The sequence below is a fragment of the Ahaetulla prasina genome, chromosome 6 (genome assembly GCF_028640845.1).
Source record: "Ahaetulla prasina isolate Xishuangbanna chromosome 6, ASM2864084v1, whole genome shotgun sequence".
Lineage (NCBI taxonomy): Eukaryota > Metazoa > Chordata > Lepidosauria > Squamata > Colubridae > Ahaetulla > Ahaetulla prasina.
This window is the reverse complement of record NC_080544.1, coordinates 17,114,554-17,127,403: the sequence shown is the minus strand read 5'-3', so window position 1 is coordinate 17,127,403 and position 12,850 is coordinate 17,114,554. Positions and strand designations below refer to the sequence as shown.

General features: G+C 42.9%; 1 protein-coding gene across 1 annotated transcript in view; it reads right to left on the bottom strand.

The window, feature by feature from the left end:
• Positions 1-11,377, bottom strand: part of HELLS (helicase, lymphoid specific) — a 53,623-nt gene extending 42,246 nt beyond the window's left edge. The window contains exons 1-8 of the mRNA XM_058188389.1: positions 10,832-11,377; positions 10,554-10,705; positions 8,645-8,767; positions 6,991-7,044; positions 6,401-6,437; positions 6,262-6,320; positions 6,082-6,126; positions 4,099-4,323 (exon numbers count right to left, since the gene is read on the bottom strand). Of these exons, the coding sequence (XP_058044372.1) occupies positions 4,099-4,323; positions 6,082-6,126; positions 6,262-6,320; positions 6,401-6,437; positions 6,991-7,044; positions 8,645-8,767; positions 10,554-10,705; positions 10,832-10,874 (738 nt within the window). The 5' untranslated portion in view covers positions 10,875-11,377. The remainder of the gene's footprint in view (positions 1-4,098; positions 4,324-6,081; positions 6,127-6,261; positions 6,321-6,400; positions 6,438-6,990; positions 7,045-8,644; positions 8,768-10,553; positions 10,706-10,831) is intronic.
• Positions 11,378-12,850: the final 1,473 nt, after the last annotated feature.

The following is a 12,850-nucleotide window of genomic DNA, read 5'->3' as shown; positions in this document are numbered from 1 at the left end:
GGCTCAGGACCGCGCCGATGCCAAAAGGGGAGGCATCACACGTCAGGGTGACCGGTAGGCGCGGATCATACTGGACAAGAACTGCCTGGGAGGTGAGGAGGCTCTTGACAGCCTCGAAAGAGGCAGCTGCCTCCTTCCCCCAACACCACGGCGTGCTAGCTGACAGCAACTTGTGCAGGGCTCCAAGGGAGGCTTTATGCGGCAAGAAAACGGCATAAAGTTTAGGAGCCCCAAAAGGCCTGGAGCTCCGTTTTATTCGTGGGGACAGGGCCCCACGTATAGCTTCAATCTTCGAAGGGGTAGGGTGAATCCCCCGAGAGTCCAACAGGAATCCCAGGAACTCCACCTGAGAGACTCCTATCTGACACTTCTGCCTCTTAAGCCTCAAACCAGCGGTCCGAAACCGGGACAAGACGGCCCTCAACTTCGCGGCCAGGTCCTCAGGACCGGCAGCGGAAATGAGGACGTCGTCAAAATAAGGGACGACGCCCTCTAATCCTTGTAGCAACCTCTCCATTAAACACTGGAACAACCCGGGGGCTACACTGACGCCGAACTGGAGTCGGTTACACTTAAACGCCCCCCGGTGCGTAACAATGGTCTGTGCCAGCGCCGTGGCATCGTCCACCGGCAACTGCTGGTAGGCCTGCGCCAAGTCAAGCTTGGCGAAGATAGAGCCCTGTCCCAGGGAGTGGAGCAGATGCTGCACCACCGGGACAGGGTATGGGTTCGCCTGCAGCGCCTTGTTAATCGTGCCCTTGTAATCTGCACATATTCTAAGTGAGCCGTCCTGTTTAAGGGAGAGAACAATAGGGGTCTCCCATGGGGAATAATCCACTGGCTCAATGACCCCTTGAGAGAGGAGTTTATCCAACTCCAAGTCGACCTTATGCCTCAATGCGAGGGGCACCCTTCTAGACTTCAAACGGATAGGCGCAATGCTGGGATCCAGGTTAAACGAAACCGGGGAACCCGTATATCTCCCCAGCTGATCACTGAAGACATCGGCGAATTCCCGGGTGATGCCTTCCCAAGAACAGGGGGTGGTGGAGTGGACCCCTAGGACATCAAGTTTGAGGGCATCAAACCAATCCAACCCCAAAAGAGTGGGCAGGCGCCCTCTAACCACAACGAGAGGCAAATACCCCGAGAACTCCCCATGGCGAATATGGAACTCGTAGCACCCCAAAACCGGAATAGCCCCCCCCCTGATAATCATTTAGGGTGATGGGGCATGGCCACAATTGAGATTTTGAGAAATTTGGCAAAAGTCGTTTGACGGTGGACCAGGAAATTAAGGACTTGGAGGACCCAGTGTCCACTTCCATCTTGCAAGGAGAGCCTTCCAGATTTACCGTGAGGTAAATCTTATTACCATGAGGGGCCGCCGATGCATGGCCAACGGTAAAACAGTCTTCCCGGCGGGAGGCGGTCTTCCAAGTCATCTTCTTACGGGTGGCAGGTTCCGCAGGAGGGTCAGAAACCGGCAATGCGGCCCGGCAGACGCGGGCGAGATGGCCCTTCTTCCCACACCGGCGGCAAGTGGCAGCCTTGAAACGGCAATCAGATCTGCCGTGGCTCCCTCCGCATCCCAAACAACCAGCGGGGGACGGTTTGGGCAGAGGCCACCCTTTCTTGGAAGTGGCCTTAAGACGGCGGACACCGCTGTCATCGTCAGAGGAATCTGATGGGTCCGAAGCGACCTGAAGGACAGCTGAGCCTTTCCCGGAAATAGCGGGGGAAGGTTGGAATTTATGGATCTCCGTCGCAGACTTCTCAGCCATCTCAGCTGCTCGGGCTTCATCAATTGCCGCGGCCAAAGTCACATCTGCGCGCGCCAGTAGCCGCCTTTGCAACCGCAGGTCGGCAACACCGCTCACCAGCTGCTCCAGGAGGGCCTCGTCTAGATCGTGGAACTCGCACTCTAAGGCGGCCGTGCGCAAAGAAGCCATATAGGTGTTAATCGATTCGCCCGGTTGCTGAAACCTTCGCCGAAACGCGTGCCTTCGGGCAATACGGGAGGGAGTGGGGGAGTAGTGGCTCCGCAGCTTGCCTAGTAGAGTGTCCCAAGGCACCTCAAACACAGGAATGGGAGCGGCCAGAGCTCTGGCCGTCCCAAACATATCTCTTCCACAAAGGCTGAGGAAATAGCCACGCTTCCTTTCAGCTGACAGCTCAGCGTAATCATTTGCCCGCAGGAAACATTCGAAACGGTCGAGGAATGCTTGCCAAGTTTCAGCGTGAGGCTCGAAAGGAGCGAAAAACGGCTGAGTTGCCATCTATGAATTAATTCAATTTCAGGATACAACCTTGCAGGTCCGACTTGACCTTCGTCGCCAGTATTATGTCTGGTGTCCGATACCAGGAAGAGTCCAGTCAGGAACTGCTTTTACAACTTTATTAACCAACGGAATAACAACAAGAGAACTCTGACTAAAAAACTAGGAAACCCTTGACAGCTCTTATATACCGGCTGCCAGAGGGGCTGCACCAATGACAGGGCTCCAAATCTCCCGCCTTTCTTGTGGCGCGTCTCATCCAATCAGCAGACGCCTGGCTGTTGCCAGGCTAGAGACGCGTCGTGACTCTGAGGACTTTACACTTAAAGCCACATTTAAGAAGAGATTGGACAGCCGTTTGTCTGAAATGGTATAGGGCCTCCTAACTTGAGCAATGGGTTGGACTAGAAGATCTCCAAGGTCCCTTCCAACTCTTATTCTGTTATGACTTATTTTTAAGCAATCAACCTGGAATGCTAATGTTCTCTACAACTACATTAAGCCACAGTTAAGCTTTGTCAACCATTTATTTGTACCAGAAAGATAAAATCAAGAACAGCAATAATTCTGGCAAAAAAGTTAATAAAGTGGACTGCGGTTGAGGTTGCGGTGCGTGTGTGCGCATGCACATGCATGCATGTGCCTTTGAATTAGTGTTGACTCTTGGTGACTGCCTGGACATTCCCTACAGTTTGTTGGCAAGGTTTCAAAAATGGTTTGGCATTGTCTACTTCCTAAGGCTGAGATAGGAAGAGTGAATGATCACCTAAAAGAAGTCCTGCCTAAGGTAGGAGTAGAAATCCATCTCCTGGTTTCTAGCCTGGTGCAATAACCATTACATAAAGGTAAAGGTTCCCCTCACACATACATGCTAGTCGTTGCTGACTCTAGGGGGCGGTGCTCATCTCCGTTTCAAAGCCGAAGAGGTAGCGCTGTCCGAAGACGTCTCCGTGGTCATGTGGCTGGCATGACTCAACGCCAAAGGCGCACGGAACACTGTTACCTTCCCACCAAAGGTGGTCCCTATTTTTTCTACTTGCATTTTTACGTGCTTTCGAAACTGCTGGGTTGGCAGAAGCTGGGACAAGTAACGGGAGCTCACCCCGTTACACGGCAACACTAGGGATTCGAACCGCTGAGCTGCCGACTTTTTGATCGACAAGCTCAACGTCCTAGCCTCTGAGCCACCGTGTCCCTTCAACCATTACATGGCTCTCATTTAATTAATAAAATTGCTAACATTAAAAAACAAACAAAATTTGCCTCCAAGAAAATAAAAAGATCTTCATATTAAAAAAAACCAAAATGTGGAATCAGTGGTAGGATTCACCAGTTGTAACAACCAGTTTGCTCTGCGTCTGCATAGTACATTTGAAATCAGCTCCAAAGCTTACCTTCTACAGCCACAGTAAGTAAAACAGCTGAGGCATGGCAATCTGCTCTGCCGCGCCTATCAGCTGGGCTACAAAGGAAACATAGGTAGGTATGCTGATTGTTGGAGCTACCGGTACGCCTGAACTGGTCGGAACTGCCATAATCCCACCACTGTGTGGAGCCAAGCAAGTCTTTTTCAATCTCCATCACATAAAAAGCCCTTTCTCTGCTAGCCACTCACTTGAATTCATTGAACTTCAGGTGAAAAATATGGCAAGTAAATATTGGAGGAATAATTGATTGATTATTAACTAAGCATTAATTGACTAAGTTATTCCAACGAAGTTGAATCTTTTTAGACAGTGAAATACTTATATTTTGAAATCATGATTAACTGCTAATGACCTAGCCAAATACGATTATTTAAGAAATTATAAATTCATACCCGAAGCCATTCCATGCCTTCAACTTGATACCACCTCATCACTCCTCCAGTGAAAAGTTTTGGTTGCTGAAAAGGTACTGGCTGCCCATTAAACTTTCGTTTTGGGTCAACAAAATGCTTGGCACTGTGTCGCATCACTTGTGACAATCTATCCTTAATGATGCTGTTTGAATCCCCATTATTCTGGATTTCTTCTGCACACAATTTGGGTGGACTGCTTTCAATCTATAGAAGAAAGCACACAGGCAATATTATTTTTGATTTCTGCCAAGTTTTTATGCAATTATGTAAGTTATTTCTGGGTTAATAGTTAAGCTAGACAAAGTCAGTATTATTGTACTTGTAAAAAGAAATTATTAATAAAAACTTGTCTAAATTCAAATTGTGTTGTAAATTATAACATGAATTTCCTATGATTATAAGAATCAATCATATTAATGTAGCTTGGCACAATTGGAAAGATTGTACATTTCATTATGTGGATATTATGAGAAAATGCAGCAAATGAAAGGAGTCAGATTTTTTTCCTTTCTCAAACCAATTCTCTTCTCTTCCTTACAAAATACAGTACAGTACATGGCCAAACTAAATCAGTTTTCCATTGATATTCACAGCTCTCAGAATTAACAAAAGGCACATTAGCATTTCTACCATGCTCCTGAAAGCTTCCTCAAGAGTAGACAACTTCTCGTTTTCTTACATGACAGAAAATACAGAGGCTTTAGGTACTCTGTCATTTAAACAAACCAACACCATAATGAAGTCATGTTTTGTTATATTAGAGACTCTACCCATCCCTTGTTTAAAATATTAAGCTTTAAGATGGCATTTGTATCTACAGTAGCCGCCAAAATTGTGGAAACCTTTTGGGAAAAGTGTATTTTTGAGGTTTGATGGCTATTAACACCACTTTTTTTTTTTTTGGAGTTTCAAGATAATCCTATTCCACTGCTGGAATGGCCTGGGAATAGCCCAGACCTTAACCCAATTGAAAATCTATGGAGCCGACTAAAGAAACTTGTTAGTCAGAAGCGACCCAGCAATAAAACCCAGTTAGTAGAAGCCATCATTCAATCTTGGTTTCACATTATAACAACTGCAGAACTAAAAGATTTGGTTAACTCCATGGGAAGACGTTGTAAGGCTATAATTCATGCTAAAGGTTACCCAATTAAGGATTAATTGACAGTGATCATTTTTGTATATCTCTTTTTTCTATGTGTTTCACTTTTCTTCTTTATACTGTAACTGCTATTCTAATAGCAAATCCTTCATAAAAGTTATTGCATTACCTTCTTGATTAAATTAGCTTTCCATTGATATATAATTTTAGGGTACTACTAAAAAAAAAAAGGTGGTGCCATTAGCTAGTTTTACACTTTTCCCAAAAGGTTTCCACAATTTTGGCCTCTACTGTATGTATATAAGGAAGTATTTTTAATTACTTTCAGGATTACAATCAGTTTAATACATGCTGCTGTCATTTCCTTCTTATACTAAGGTTTTATGATTACAAACACGTACTAATTGAATCAATCTTGACCGTTGGTAAGTACATGGGGGCGGCCAGACTGCTCTAAAACACACATGGTACATGTTATTTTTTCCCCCTGCAGTATTACGGGGAATGTTTTTACCATTGCCTCCCATTTGTTTTTAAGACAATTAGGAAAGAAAAGTATTTACTAGTGAATAGAATAGAATAGAATTTTTTTATTGGCCAAGTGTGATTGGACACACAAGGAATTTGTCTTGGTGCATATGCTCTCAGTGTACATAAAAGAAAAGATACGTTCATCAAGGTACAACATTTACAACACAATTGATGAAAAAAAGAAAAAGAAACATGCTTAGTTGGTATTCTCTTGAAATTGTTTTAAATTCATAGTGCTTCTAAAGTCAATATTTATAATTCTTCAAAGTTTTAGAAATAAATACCAGGATAACATATTATAATAGCAGTATTCAAAACTTGAAATATACCTGATCGTTTTCCACTTTGCTTTTTTTGGCTGCTAACATAATTTCCTGTGGAGAAATAAAAAATAAAATTATTGAACAACTCACAACTGTGAGGTGGGCAGCTATATAAATTTAATAAATAAAAGAAAATTTCTCTTTGAATCATTCAAAGTTTTGTGGATTTGTATTTAAGCAATTTACCTCTTTTGAAATGACATCAGAAATATTGTATGTGCTGTCTTCTCGAAGTCTCTTTTTAACTATAAGAAAATACAGTATTGATTTCAGCACTGTTTCTGGATACATTAACAAAATTGTTTCTGTCTTTGACCAAACTTACCGTTTTTCTGATCTTTCTGACCACTTAGTTTTTCATTCTATAAGCCAAAATATTGAGAACAAAATAATTTTAATGTTAATATTTGTATTAACATACAAACATAATAATTCAGTTGTAATTATTCATGTTCGTCTTGCACGATTTTAAGACTCCTGACCAAAATTATTATGTTATTTCTCTAAGCTAGGTTACTGCAAAATAGAAACAAGATAATGTACTGTATCTCTACTTGTAACGAAGTTGAATATTTATAATTTTTGTATGTAAATTTAAACCAGTTTTTAAAAGTCTATTCCACAGTTCCTTAGGCCTATTCTCTGCTCCCTCTTTCTAAGAGTTCAGTCCATGCACCTCAGAAATCTCCCCGGGGAGCAACCTGTTAGGCAGAAGGAACTGCCACTGTGGAGGAATATTCACATTACAAATATTTCAATATCACAGATTTGATTTGAGTATCTCTATATATCACAACACATGCCTTTCAATTACCCATCAAAGGATATGTAATCTGAAGAATACAAATTCTGCATCACCAACAATTTGAACGAAGTATTTATTCATAGTTATCTAACATTTAATGTTGATGTTACCTTTGCAGTGTTCAATGTTCCTTTTCTTTCAAGTTTTTCTTTCTTTTGTTGCTCCTAAAACCCAAGATTTTTACAAATCAGTTGTTTCTTTATGCACAGACAAGCGAACTTCAAAATTTGATGTCCTCTACTTTGGTCTTTAAGACTATTTTCATTTTAATAGCAAATACCTTAGAGGTTTAGTTAGTAGTTGAAATGAAATATTCAATTTAACTAAGTTTTTTTCTAGCATGAATCAGAATAGAGCTGGAAGGGACCTTGGAGGTCTTCTAGTCCAGGGTTCTCCAACCTTGGTCCCTTTAAGACTTGTGGACTTCAACTCCTACAGTTGAACTCCCAGGGATCTGGGAGTTGAAGTCCACAAGTCTTAAAGGGACCAAGGTTGGAGACCCCTGTTCTAGTCCAGCCCCCAGCTCAAGCAGGAGATCCTATACCAGTGATGGCGAATCTTTTCGGTACCGAGAGGAAATGTCGGGGCCGCGCTCCGGGAAAGCCGAACATCTGGGTTCTGGTGCACATGCGCACCTGACAATCAGCTGGCCAGCGCATATGTGCACATTGGTTTTCGACACTGCCGCACACGCAAAGGACAGTTGATCATGCCAGAAAACACTATGACTGGGTTCAGGAATAATGCGTCAATTAAATAGTGATGCCAGGCCTTCTGGTGGAACAGTAGGGTGAACAGAACAATAGACCAGAACTGATATTTCTGGAGGAAAATTATTCCAGTAGCACTTAAATCCCTTATCAATCCAGGAGAGAACAAATAGGAACAAAAAGTGAGAATCAAGGGTATCGTAGAACAGCAATGCAATTGGACATTAGGATGAAGCTTTGTTCTGCTCACACTGGAAGGCAAGATAACAAGGCCATGAACCAGAGGCTTTGTGACAATAACAAAACACGGAGTTTACCTACTAGTTAAGGAGGTAAACTTCTGTAAAATGAGAGAAAATTAAAGTCAGACCAATAAAATAGAAACTGTTAATCAGAATATTGTTCGCAGGAATCATATATAAACACAACCCTGTAATGGGGGGGGGGGGGCGGGAGAAAACCTATTCAAGCTGTATTTCTAAGAACTTAGAACTGAAAGAAGTTGACCATCCAATTTAGGCAATAAGCAGCTGTTTATGGATTAGATATGGTGCTACATCTAACTAGTTCTTTCTGGCTCTAGCTCAAGCAGCATCAGCTTGCTAAGGCCAAATGCACTTTTGCACGTACACACACACCCATTTGAGTCTGTCTTGAGTCCTGGTAACTATAAGGACAAGTCTTCTAGGCAACTGTTTGGAAATAGTCTGCTAATGCCTTCTTCCTACAGCTGATAAAGAATGACTGGCCCAAGGTTATCTGGTTGGCTTCCATGCATAAGGCAGGACTGAAATAATTCAGATCTCCCTTTAACCTGTAAGCCAAACTGGCTTTCTATGCCTGTGGGTGGGTGTTGTGTATCTACACAAACACATACACAAATACAACGGACTCATTTATATTAGGCCAAAACTATGGCATGAAATCAAATAAAAGTGATCAGAACCTAGATGTTTTTAATCACAATGACAAATTATGATGACATTATGAAAGCTTTATCTGAAGTGCATTACTAGATAGATATATCTAGCTTCTAATTTTAAATGCTGCTAACCTCCAATTGCTGCTGTTCCATTTTAGTTAGCAAGAACTTTGAGTAGATGTTACTTTTTTCAAGCAAGTGTTGAAGTCTCTTGTAGCGCATTTCATTTGAGTCTCTGTCCCAATTCATGTAAGCCTATAAGAGAAAGAGATAATCTATTATAAATATCAACATTAACTGACCATACTATTGGAAATATAAAAGCTGGTATTATCTTTCACCAGTTAAACCTAAATGAATAGTTCAGCCCTATGATTTTCTTCAAGGACCCACTGGAAATACAGCTTTTTACTCAGCCAAAGCAAGTACTCATCCAGAGCAGCTGTTCTGCTCTGGATTTTCTACATATATGTTAGTGCATAGTTTTATTATATTACATATATTAGTGTCAGGTAAATAAAAATGTTGTATTATTGTAATAGGGGCATTCAATCATGTTGATCATTATTGTAATTGTTTTGTCTTTTCTTTCCCTTTTTATTTTATGTTGCTGGTCATTGACTGAATAAATGAATGAATAAATAAATACAAATAATAAATTTCCTAAGTTTCTAAAATTAGATGTCATGTTTCATCAGGAAAGGAAAAGTCTAGGTTTGCAAGCTGTTGGCGGAGTTAAAGGAGCCTTAATTTTATTGCATACTTTTTACAAGAATTTTACAAATAAACCATTTGTTTAAAAAAAAATGGCTCTCTGTATCATGTACAAAAAAACTTGGAACAAAATTAAAGTCTGGATAAAACTGTACTGAAAAAAACCATAAAAACGAAGTGCTTTTACAGAATGCCCAGATCCTACCTTGCATGTTGCAGCCTGCCCAGAGTTTAAGAGGGAAACCTGCTTGTCTATCCTTGAGGAAAAACAATGTACAGTAGTGGCCAAAATTGTGGAAACCTTTTGGAAAAGTGTATTTTCTAAAACTAACTAATAATGCCACCTTTTTTTTTTGGAGTAGTACCCTAAAATTATATATCAATGGTAAGATAACTTAATCAAGAATGTAATTCAATAACTTTTATGAAGGATTTGCTATTAGAATAGCAGTTACAGTATAAAGAAGAAAAGTGAAACACGTAGAAAAAGCGAGATATACAAAAATGATCACCATGTCAGTTAATACTTAGTTGGGTAACCTTTAATATGAATTACGGCCTTACAATCTTTCCATGGAGTGAACCAAGTCTTTTAGTTATGCAGCTGTTCTAATGTGAAACCAAGATTGAAGGATTGCTTCTATTAACTGGGTTTTATTGCTGGGTCGCTTCTGACTAAGTTTCTTCACAGATTTTCAATTGGGTGAAGGTCTGGGCTATTCCCAGGCCATTCCAGCAGTGGAACAGGATTATTTTGATAATACTGAAAAAAAGTGGTGTTATTAACTACCAAACCTCAAAAAGACACTTTTTTCCCAAAAAGGTTCCCACAATTTTGGCTACTCCTGTAATGGGGAATCTGGGAACAACTTCATGAAGAGAAAGTCAAGACTTGGCTCCCTTCCTAGTTCTAGAGCAGGGGTCTCCAACCTTGGCCACTTTAAACCTGGAGGACTTCAACTCCCAGAGTTCTTCAGCCTCAGCTTTGCTGGCTGGGGAATTCTGGGAGTTGAAGTCCTCCAGGCTTAAAGCGGCCAAGGTTGGAGACCCCTGCTCCAGAGGGCAAGTTAAAATGCGAGATTCGGATTTAATGTGAGAAAAAGTTCCTCAAAGCAGGAGGCGCGCTTCGAGGGCGAAACCAATTCCCCGGAGGTCCCCGACTCCCCGGTTCTTGGAATGGGAGCTGGGCCCGCCGTCTCTCCGAGAGGCTGCTTTCAAACAAGGCGACTCGAGCGCGGGGCTGCCCTCCTTCCCCACCCATCCCCGGACCCCAGCCTCGACACCCGGCCGAGCCCGCCTTTAGCACCCCGGCGGGCCTCCCGCACACCTTCTCCATCCTCTGCCGCTCCTTCTCCCTGCCCTCCGCCTCCAAGCGCTCCTCCTCCTGTTGCATGGCCGTGGTGATGACCGGCGTCGCGGCGGCATCCTCCTCCGCTCCGGGTTCGCCCGGCTGGTGCGGCTCGGCGGCCATCGGAGACTCTGCGAAGGAGAAAACAAAACCAAACCAAACAAAAAGTGGGCAAAGGACCGGCGCGCAAAGCAAAAGGCGCGCAAAGCAAAAAGGTGCGAAGCGGCTGATGCCAGACCCCCCATTCCACAAGTTACCTGCACTTGGGCTGCTGCCGGCGCTGGTGCTCTCCGTCGGCATGGTTCGCTCGCGCGCCCTTTCTCAGACTCCGACCCGGGGCCTCACGAGGAGCGACCGCCCAGTTCCGCCCACAGGGAAACTCGCGCGCTTTTCGCTCTTGCGAGATGGCGCCCTTTCGCCTCAGGCCAAAGCCGCTGCCGCTGCTACCCTCAGGAGCCCGGACTGAGGGAGGGCGACTTGGAAAAGGGTTTTTTTTGTTGTTGTTGAAAGGGTGGGTGGGCGGCCTTCGGGAAGCCCCCTCGCCCTCCAATCTCTTGTGGGGCTCTCCCCTTCAGTTGCTGGGGAGGGCGGAGGACCAGGCGTCAGTTTGGCGCTGAGGAGCTCAGCAGGAGATCCGGTTGTGGCTGAAAGGACGGAATTCTTTTTTTTTTCAAAAGGCTCCGCTCCTGATCTTTGTGTCCCTTTCCGCCCGGAGGCATCATCCCTCCTTCCTTTCTTGCGCTCCTGAGGCCAGCATATCGGCATAGCAATCGGGCGTTCTCCTTTCTTAGCGCTCTTAACTAGACACAAGGAGTTTTTTTATCCCCCCCCCATAATATTACATAATATATATATAATGTATATTATATAATATACATTATGTAATTATGTGTAATAATTACGTAATGTATATTATGTATCTATAATTACATAATGTATATTATGCATATATATAATAATATATTATTGTAGAATATAATTTTTTATTGGCCAATTGTGACTGGGCACACAAGGAATTTGTCTTGGTGCATATGCTCTCAGTGTACCTAAAAGATACGTTTTATATTAATAATACTGTTATTACTTTGGCAGTATCCTGGGAATGATTCCTAGACCTGCTCTTTTCTGGTTTATGCAAGCCTAGCAAGAAGCCTGGTTGCTATTTTTTTGTTCTCTTCCCTCCCAAAACAGCTGCTGCGTCTCTTAGAACAGGCCCTGGTGTTGAATATCTTTGGCATGAGGCTGTTTATAAATTACTGTAGTGCATTATAACTGTTGCAAAGATACTTCCTTTGAAACTAGGGTGGGCAACATGGCTGATTAGATCACAGGAAAAACATTTATTATTACCGAAAATATTGAAACTGTAAGCTCAATATTATAGCTAGCATGCCAATATTAGCTATTGAACCATACAAGCATTTAACATAACATAACATAACATCAGAGTTGGAAGGGACCTTCGAGGCCTTCTAGTCCAACCCCCTGCCCAGGCAGGAAACCCCACACCATCTCAGTCAGATGGTTATCCAACATTTTCTTAAAAATTTCCAGTGTTGGAGCATTCACAACTTCTGAAGGCAAGTCGTTCCACTTATTAATTGTTCTGTCAGGAAATTTCTCCTTAGTTCTAAGTTGCTTCTTTCTTTGACCAGTTTCCACCCATTGTTTCTTGTTCTACCCTCAGGTGCTTTGGTGAACAGCCTGACTCCCTCTTCTTTGTGGCAGCCCCTAAGATATTGGAACACAGCTATCATGTCTCCCCTAGTCCTTCTTTTTGTTAAACTAGATATACCCAGTTCCTGCAACCGTTCTTCATGTTTTATCCTCCAGTCCCCTAATCATCTTTGTTGCTCTTCTCTGCACTCTTTCTAGAGTCTCAACATCTTTTTTACATCGTGGCGACCAAAACTGGATGCAATATTCCAAGTGTGGCCTTACCAAGGCATTATAAAGTGGCACTAACACTTCACGTGATCTTGATTCTATCCTCTGTTTATGCAGCCCAGAACTGTGTTGGCTTTTTAACAGCTGCTGCACACTGCTGGCTCATATCTAAATGGTTATCCACTAGGACTCCAAGATCCCTCTCACAGGTACTACTATTGAGCAAGGTACCACATATACGGTACTGGTGCATTTTGTTTTTGGCCTAAATGTAGAACCTTACTTTTTCACTGTTGAATTTCATTTTGTTAGATAGCCCAATGTTCAAGTCTGTCAAGATCTTTCTGTAACTTGAGCCTATCTTCTGGAGTGTTGGCTATTCCTGCCAG